This window comes from Arachis ipaensis, chromosome B04 (genome assembly GCF_000816755.2).
Source record: "Arachis ipaensis cultivar K30076 chromosome B04, Araip1.1, whole genome shotgun sequence".
In the NCBI taxonomy this organism is placed as follows: Eukaryota; Viridiplantae; Streptophyta; class Magnoliopsida; order Fabales; family Fabaceae; genus Arachis; species Arachis ipaensis.
In genome coordinates, this window is record NC_029788.2 from 130,530,196 (window position 1) to 130,539,569 (window position 9,374).

The following is a 9,374-nucleotide window of genomic DNA, read 5'->3' on the forward strand; positions in this document are numbered from 1 at the left end:
GTTAATTTTCTAAGCTTTTCCTTAATTATTTTTACTGATTTTCCTCTGCTAAATGTTCCTTATCTGTGAAGACTAGTTTGCTTTGTTTTTAACCCTTGTTTTGAACAACACATGCAGGTGGCAGCGCAATATAATACAGACATTTATGTACTGGCAGGTTTGTCTTATTTCTGTTTAAATCTCTTTGTTCATGCATCAATTAGCACCCAAAAGGTAAGGTAGATAGTGGAATACATTTTCACGCAGAATCAAGATACTTCTTTTTCATGGCTGTTTATATTGCAATATGGTAATTTTTTTTAATTTATGAAAACCCAAAAAGAATGTTTAATTTATTAGAAAGATGTAATTTTTGCAATCTAGTAATATACTTCTCCAACTTTTGCTAGCAAGTATTCCGTAGAACCCAGCCTGCAACACAATCAAATGAATAAAAAGTAATGGCTTTTATTTTTCTGTCTTGCTTCCTGTAGCTTTTGAAGCTCATGTATCAAGCTCCTGTTACCTCTGCTTATCATCGGAATGTATGGGCTACAATTGGGAGGACGTTTATCCCGTTTATCCACCGCTATGCACCATTCCTGGATGGTCCAATCTCCGCAGTCCAAAGATGGTGGTTCAGGTAGATCCTTGGGAAACTGGAAGATTCAAAGACAATAATATTATTTGAAAATTTCGTAGAAACACCTTATACAAGTGACTTCATATGAAGGCCCAAGTAGCCATTTTGACATCTATAATCTTGAAAGAGAAAGTGATTTCATATGAACGATCAAAGTAGGCATTTTGGTCACAGTAAGTACAGAGAACTGGAAATAGTTCTTACGGGTTGAATAAGGGTCTAACACTGAATGACCAATTTCATTTGCATTAGTGCTTGGTTTAATCCATACAGTTCTTTTATGATGGTGATCACATGATTGTATTTCTGTTTTTTCATGAGAAATAGGAAGGATAAGTGGTTACAATTGAAGTTGCAACTTTGGTAAATTAGTTAAAGCTGAGGCTCAATGCCAGTCTTAGTCTTATTTGCGTGTGTTTACTACAAATCGCTGTTGATTGGATTTTTTTCCCCTTTTTTTTACAGTTTGTATTTACGTGAGATATAATCACCTCATCAGCTTAGTTTTTGTATCGTGAAAATTTTGCCCTCAAAACAGGAAGACTTATGCCTACTAGAAAATGAGTATAGATCAACACTTGTATATTATTTGGACTTTAGAGAATAGAAGATCAATATCTGAAAATAGGTTTATTCATTGCCCTTCCTACCTATGTTTATTAATTGATAAGTTGTAATCTTTATCGATTAAATCCCCAAAATATTTTCTGAAGCCAATTAATCACAAGGGTGAAACGATTATTATTGTTTATTTCACATTTCACAATAGATACTAATCCTCATCCATTCCTTTTTTTTCTTCTCCAACGGTTTTCGGGTATTTTGTCAATCCAATTTGTCACTTGAAATTTGAATGGTTCAAATCCTTAGTTCTTACGTTCCTCTGTTTTATTTTATTTACCGGCAAGAGATTTGCCTTGCTTCTACTAAGATCTGGATAGTGTAGACAATTTCATCGATTAACAAAAAGATAAAATAAAATAAAATAAAATTTTATTATTAGATCCAAATTACTAATATTATGAAATTAACAATTAATTGTGTTTCAAGTAAAGTATTATTTTTGTCCCCAACATTTGGAGTAAGTCCTAAATTTGTCCCTAACGTTTCATTCGTCCTATTTTTGTCCCCAACGTTCCAAAATTGATTCAATGTTACCCCACCGTTAATTCCACTCACGGAACACTAACGGAGATGCCTACGTAGACGCGAGACGTTAGTAATCCCAAACGTGTGTATTGATGCGGGATTCACTTCGTGCGTAATGTTTTCTTTCACCATAGGAAACGCTTGCATAAGGAAAACGAAACACTTCACATTCCACCCACACTGCCTGAACCCTATCGATTATTTCTCCTCTGTTCTTCGCGCTCGAGTACAAAGGAAAAAGACGGATTGATATATAGGTAGAAAAGTTTCGGAGTTTCACTTCACGAAGTGAGACTTATAGAAAGGAAACAGAAAACTATAATTTTGCGTTTAAAGAAAAGAGGGGGGATGAAGTGTATATATAAAACAAATGAATTGAATGCTTCACACATCTTGCACATAAAGAAAAATCAACATATATCCATGCCTTAGCTAACCATTCAACTTATGCTTATTAATTTACATTAAAATATCTTAAGAGTAAAGTATTGTTTTTGTCCCCAACGTTTGGAGTAAGTCCTAAAATTGTCCCTAATGTTTCATTCGTCCTATTTTTGTCCCCAACGTTAGAAAATTAATTCAATGTTACCCCACCGTTAATTCCACTCACGGAACACTAACGGAGATGCCTACGTAGACGCGAGACGTTAGTAATCCCAAACGTGTGTATTGATGCGGGATTCACTTCGTGCGTAATGTTTTCTTTCACCATAGGAAACGCTTGCATAAGGAAAACGAAACACTTCACATTCCACCCACACTGCCTGAACCCTATCGATTATTTCTCATCTGTTCTTCGCGCTCGAGTACAAAGGAAGAAGACGGATTGAAGCGAGTTGGTGGTTTGGTGCTCCCTACACACGAGAGCTTTGCCCCGTCTTGGTGGTACTGAAAACTTTGAAACGGCACAGAGCGAAAAGGTATATGCAATGTATGTTTGATTTTCGTTTGACTGGAATAGTTCATGCAAGTAAAGATGTTAATGCATAAGGTTTCTGCGATTGCAATGTTATTGCTGTTAGGGTTTGGGGTTGTTGATGTAAGTAGAATCTTTTGAACCTGTGTTTCTGCCCTGCACATTGATTACCGTTGTTTTATGGTTTGTGTAATAGGAACAGTAACGGAAGAGATGAGTCATTTTAGTGTTAAAATTTATCACCAGGGGTTGTTTCGGCTTGAAGGAGGTAGTGTTAGGTATTTGGGTGGGGAGACGTCCATTGTAGACTATTGTGATGAGGATGAATGGAGTTTGATTGAGGTGTATGAAATAGTGAGTAGACAGGGGTATTTGAAGAAGGATATTGCTGCGATGTGGTATAAAGCTGTGAATGCTGGGTTAGAGGAAGGATTGACCATGCTTAAAAACGACAAAGATGCAATGGATATGGCAAGAATTGGGGTAAAGGATGACATGGTTGAGGTTTATGTTGTTCACAAGACAAGTGAGGTGGGAGAAATTGTACAACCTGGGCAAATTACTACTCTTGCTGAAGAAGGTGATCAAGCTGGGCCTGTCCCAATTGTTGTGTATGAAGGCCCTGGTGTTGGGTCAAAGGCAGCTACTGATGGGCCTACTGAAGTGGAAGAGGTTGGGTCTATGAGTGAGGGATCATGTGAGGTTGTTAAGAGTGATGATATGGCAAGAATTGGGATAAAGGATGACATGGTTGAGGTGTATGTTGTGCACAAGACAAGTGAGGTGGGAGAAGTTGTGCAACCTGGGCAAATTACTGCTCCTACTGAAGAAGGTGATCAAGCTGGGCCTGGCCTAATTATTGTGTATGAAGGCCCTGGTGTTGGGTCAAAGGCAGCTACTGATGGGCCTACTGATGGGCCTATTGAAGTAGAAGAGGTTGGGTCTATGAGTGAGGGATCATGTGAGGTTGTTAAGAGTGATGATGCTGTTGAAGAAAAGGAGGAGGGGAGTGAGACATCTGAAGATGATGACTATGAACCCAGGGGGAATGAAAGTTCATGGACTTCTGATTCGATTGCTGGGAATGCATCAACTCACAGACTTGGTAGTCTTGATTTTAGGGACAGTGATGATGAGAGGGAGGGAGCTGAAGGCTTAGTTGACGTGAACATCACAGAAGAGCGGGAAAAAGAGTCTACACCCAATCAGTCTCATGGTCAATCATCACAACCAGCTGCACGAAATCTTGGTAAGGAAAAAGTTGTAGGGGAATTTGGTGATGAGGATGCAGGTTATAACAGTGAGGAGTTCCTAGACACTCCATTTAGTGATGATGAGGATGACACGGAAAAGAGGTATCCCATACACAGGCCGTTGAAGAACATGAGTGAATACACTTGGGAGGTGAGAACTTTGTATGTGTCAAGGGAGGAGTTCAAAGACTGTGCCACTGCATATGCTGTCAGTAGTGGCAGGGGTATGAGATTCACAAAGGTGGATCTGAAGAGGGTTAAAGTGGAATGTGTGGAGGAATGTGAGTGGTACGCATATTGTGGAAAGATGAAGCATGAGCGAAGTTGGCAGTTGAAGAGTTGCAATAACAAGCACAATTGCTCTAGGGAGTTGAAGATTGGAATCATGCATGCAAAGTGGCTGAGTAAGGTTTTTTTGAACAAAATTGCTGAGAACCCGAAGATTAAGTTAACCACATTAATGAGGAAAGCATACACAAAGTGGAATGTGGAGTTGACCAAATCTAAGGCCTCCAGGGTCAGACAGTTTGCTCTAGATGAGTTGCAGGGGACATATGTGGAGCAGTACAGAAAGTTGTATGACTACTGTCATGAGTTGCTGAAGACCAACTATGGGTCATCAGTGCATTTAAAAGTCCAGAGGCCTTCTGAGTTTTCTTCTGAAAGACCAGTGTCAGGAGTAGATTTAAGACCCAGGTTTGAGAGGATCTATGTGATGTTGGAAGCTTGTAGGAGGAGTTTTATGGCTTGTAGGCCAATGATTGGGTTGGACGGATGTTTTCTGAAAACACCTTATGGAGGTTGGCTCCTGACTGCAATGGGTTGGGACCCAAACAATCAAATCCTGCCGATAGCATATGCAGTTGTGGAAGCTGAAACCAAAGACTCATGGACATGGTTTCTCCAGCACCTATGTGATGACTTGGGAGTTGACAAAATCAGGACCTGCACCTTCATGTCTGACCAACAGGAGGTACATGTGTGAATTTTGTTTGATACTTAATTACAAGTGTTCTAGTTAGCATTTAACAATTTATGCTCATTCTTTTTGTATATTCAAACAGGGATTGGTGCCAACATTTGAGGAGCTTCTGCCTGGAGTTAACCATAGGTTTTGTGTCAGATATTTCTATGCAAATTTCAAGAAGAGATATCCAGGAATCCAATTGAAGCTAATGATGTGGAATGCTGCCAAGACAACTTATTTTCAAGAATGGGAAAGGAGGATGAGTGAGATACAGAAGGTGGATCAGGGAGCATACAACTATCTAATGGAGATTCCAACAAAGTACTGGTGTCGTCACAGGTTTGAGTATAGACCTAGGTGTGACACTTTAGTTAACAATATGTGTGAAGTTTTTAATTCTGTTCTGGTTGAGGCTAGGAAGAAGCCAATAGTAACTATGCTAGAGGATATCCGAGTTTACATAATGAAACGTTGTGCTGATAACAGGGACAGAATAGTGCCTTACAACAGAGATGTGTTACCCCGAATTAGGATTAAGGTAGAAAAACAGGCCGAACTAAGTGGGAATTGGGTGAGTGTGTATGCTGGACGTGATAGATATGAGGTGGTTAGCATCCAGGGGGGTAAGGAAAAATTTGTGGTTGATCTTAGGCATCATGAGTGCTCATGTAGGAAGTTTCAACTGTCCGAAATTTCTTGTGCACATGCAATGACATGTATAAGAAACGTGTTTCAATGTGGAAACCTATGTTGCTGACTACTACAAAACGGCTACATACATATCCTGCTACCAGCATGTTGTCTACCCAGTTAATGGGCCAAACCTTTGGGACAAAACTCAATTCGAGGATGTGTTGCCTCCAACTTATAGAAAACTCATTGGGAGGCCAAAGAAGAAGAGGGCACGAGGTGCTGATAAGCAAGCTACTAGGACTGGACTATCTCGTGAAGGGCAACAACAAAAGTGTTCTTATTGTTTGTGCTCTGGCCATAACAAAAGGAGTTGTCCAAAGAAGCGGAAAGTCACTCCAAACCCAACTGTAACAATATGTCATTATGTATTTATTCTTGTACTTACTTGTGTCTTTGGTTGTTTTGGTCATTGAATTATCTCCCCATCTATTTTGTGCCCAAGTTAACAATGTTGCTACTTCTACTTCAAAGGAGAGAAAAAGACAAGGAGTCAGAAAAAGTTCCAGACTAGCTGCCAAGACAAATTCTGGTAAGGCTGCTGAGAGTGGAAGTAGGAAGCAAAAGGGCAACAAGAACAAACCACCCTCATCCCCAAAGAAGAAGCCAGCTGTGAGCTCCCAACAATCACAAGCTGCTTCGAAAAAGACCAAAGTGAATCATTCACAGACTGCTTCTGCACCAGCCCCAACAACTCCAACGGTTCTGCCAAGCCCAGTGAAGAGGGTGACCCAGTCTCAGCTCAGGTTCATGGCCAGGACTCCACCAAGAGCATGGAAGAATGTGGAATGACTTTGTTTCACTTGTTACAATTTTTGTATTTTGCCTTTTGTATCAGCCTAAGAACTATGGTTGTTGGTTTCACTATTTTCAATTTGGTTTTGCTGCTACTACTATAAAAAAAAAATTGTTTAGCATCTAGGTTGATTTATATTTCCAGTTCTAAGACATCTACTTAGGAATGTATGTTAGTTAAGTTGCTGACTATTGCCTATCTATGCCATATGGTTGAGGTTAATGCTTTATGTTTGCTCTGTTTCACTGTTTCATTTAATCATTTTTGCTGATAGTTACCTCACTGTTTGTATCGTGAGAATGTAAATTGAACACATAAAAGTGGATAACAATAAATTTTCATTCAAATTCGTTCAATCAACAGGTTACATTACACCCCAAAATACAGACAACATATTGCCAATACATTACACTAGCCACTATGTTCTGCAGCCTTAATGCAAAAAGAACCTCCCATTTCTTGTTGATAAAAATTTTTCACACAGTAATATTATAGCACATGTGCATCCAACCAGACCAACTGCTACTGCCACTCTCAACATCCTCTTAACTGTTCTCACTTTACCCTTCAAGCCTGTGATTCTTCTTTTCAATTAAGCAACTTGTGGCTCTTGCTCCGACTCTACCTACACAAAGTACCCACACTCTTCTCCAATCTAGGCAAAAACCAAAAGAAAATCCCAATCAGAAAACCAAATAACAGCCATACCCAGCAATTAAATTTTCTACTTACCCCATAGTTAACACAGCTCCAGAATCTCCGTCTCGGATTCTCTGCCACTGACGAAGTCGCAAACACTGGCCTCTCCCCACAGTAACAAGTTGTTCTCCGTCGACGACCTTGGCTGCTGTTTCGACTTGAAGCAAAGCTACTGCTCGCCGCCTGGGAGCCCTGCGAAGCCATGGACTTAGCAATCAACTACAACAGAGACGGCGATGGTGAGAAGGAGAAGCTACACGAGACGCATGATGAAATTAGGATTTCATCATCCTTTTAAATTAAATTTTCTTTTTTTTTTTCAAATTCTCAGTAACGGTCACCAAGGGCAAAGTTTGCCAGAGTGGACAAAGGCATCCACGTAGGCATCTCTGTTAGTGTTTCGTGAGTGAAATTAACGGTGGGGTAACATTGAATCAATTTTGGAACGTTGGAGATAAAAATAGGACGAATGAAACGTTAGGGACAATTTTAGGATTTACCCCAAACGTTGGGGACAAAAACAATACTTTACTCATTGTGTTTCTATTCCAACGTCAAGGAGAGAAATTGTTTTTTTAGTATATAAGGTCATCATTATTCTTTTTTCATTCTACAGCATTTAGTCTGTGTAGACATAAAGAACAGGGACACAAAATTTTGTGTTCTTGTATTGTGTTTAATGATAAACTAGAATAAATTATGAAAATTCAATTTATTCCCATTTTTTTTCATCCAAAAAATTTGAGAAGAAACATATAATAATAAAAAATATAACTATGAAAAATTAATAAGAATAATAAAAGAAAAAATAAAAAATAAGTTATGTCTCTTGTTAGTATCTCTGAACACAATGTCTCTATCTATGTCTCATCTGTCAAATACAATTTTGTGTCTCTGTGTCCCTGTCTTAATGTTCCATCCTTGTAAACAAACCCAGTCTTAGTTACTAGTTGACCTGTTTTATAGTAAGATGCTCACATACATTTCAGATTAAATTGCACAATTGAAAACAACATGATAAAATTGGAATAATTTATTGTATATAGGTTGAATAAGGATGGTGTAACAGTGATTAAGATTTCCTTTTGGAGTATTGCTTGGTTTAGTCTATGCATTTTTTATTCAAGCTAAGGTAGTGATTATATTCTGGCACTTTTCACACGCAGAAATATATACCATCAAATGTCTTCCTGACCAAGTCTTTTGGTAAATTACTTAGCATGCATGCATATATTTATTTAAAATATAAGACTTTGACAATAACAGAAGAGTTGTCTAGTCTAGCTAGCAATTCATATTTTTTTTTTGGTGACTACTAGCAATTCATATCTGATTCTAAGTAACATATTTTAAATTTTGTTATAATATCCACTACTTCTTTTGGCTGTTATTTGAGTCTATAAATAGAGAGATCAGAAGGCGTAGCTATATGCAGTAATAATTTAATTTGGCGATGACAATGAAGGCTACTACTATTATTGTTATTACATTCATTGTTTTGGTTTCTGTTATTTTTCTTCCCATCTCAACTTTTGGTCGAATAGGCACTGGTAAGCACACTACTGCCACCGAGTTAAATTTGTGGTTACAATATAATTGACATTAAATTTCTTAAGCTTTAAAAGAGGTATATAAATGGTGTATTTCTAACATGTCTTCTAGAACAAATTCTAAATCTTTTATCGATAAAAACTCATTCCATGTCATAAAACTACTTATGTTAAAGATTAAATTACATAAATAATTATATCTCTAACTATAATATTATACCTCATAATATTGTGCAGGAGGCACACCACCATCTCCGAAGCCTTCATGCGGCCTTTTAGGTGGTTGCGATAAACCCGGCCGTGGTCCCGGTGGTCCTGGCGTGTCCAAAACAAAAACATAATTGCCTATGAGTCTATGACCATATATAAAATCCATAAATATAATAGATATACTTTCTTATTGGCTTGAATGTTTGTGCCTGTATGTGTATGTCTATAAGTTTTTAATTTTTGTGAATTTCTTTTTGGAGTTTAAGGTTTAATATTATTATTTAGGAGTCATTCAGATAAAAACGTCTAAAACGTCTTTTTTTTTAAAAATGTCTTTTAGTAATTAAAATTTAACACATATAATTGATTAAATCGTGTTATTTTTTTTTAAAATTATGCCAGACAACTTAATTTGATCAAAAAAATGATGAATCAAATCTTGAGTTAATATATATTATTCTTATAAAGATATTATTTACATAACGTCAATAAAAGATATTTTTTATTATAATTAAATTGATT

The 9,374-nt window shown here is 37.6% G+C and overlaps 1 protein-coding gene across 1 annotated transcript in view; it reads left to right on the forward strand.

Moving 5' to 3' along the window:
• The window catches only part of LOC107635529, a gene marked incomplete in the record, with an annotated part of 4,604 nt that extends 3,523 nt beyond the window's left edge, over positions 1-1,081 (forward strand). Inside the window, 2 exon segments of the mRNA XM_016339018.2 lie at positions 118-157; positions 474-1,081. Coding sequence (XP_016194504.1) covers positions 118-157; positions 474-626 — 193 coding nt within the window.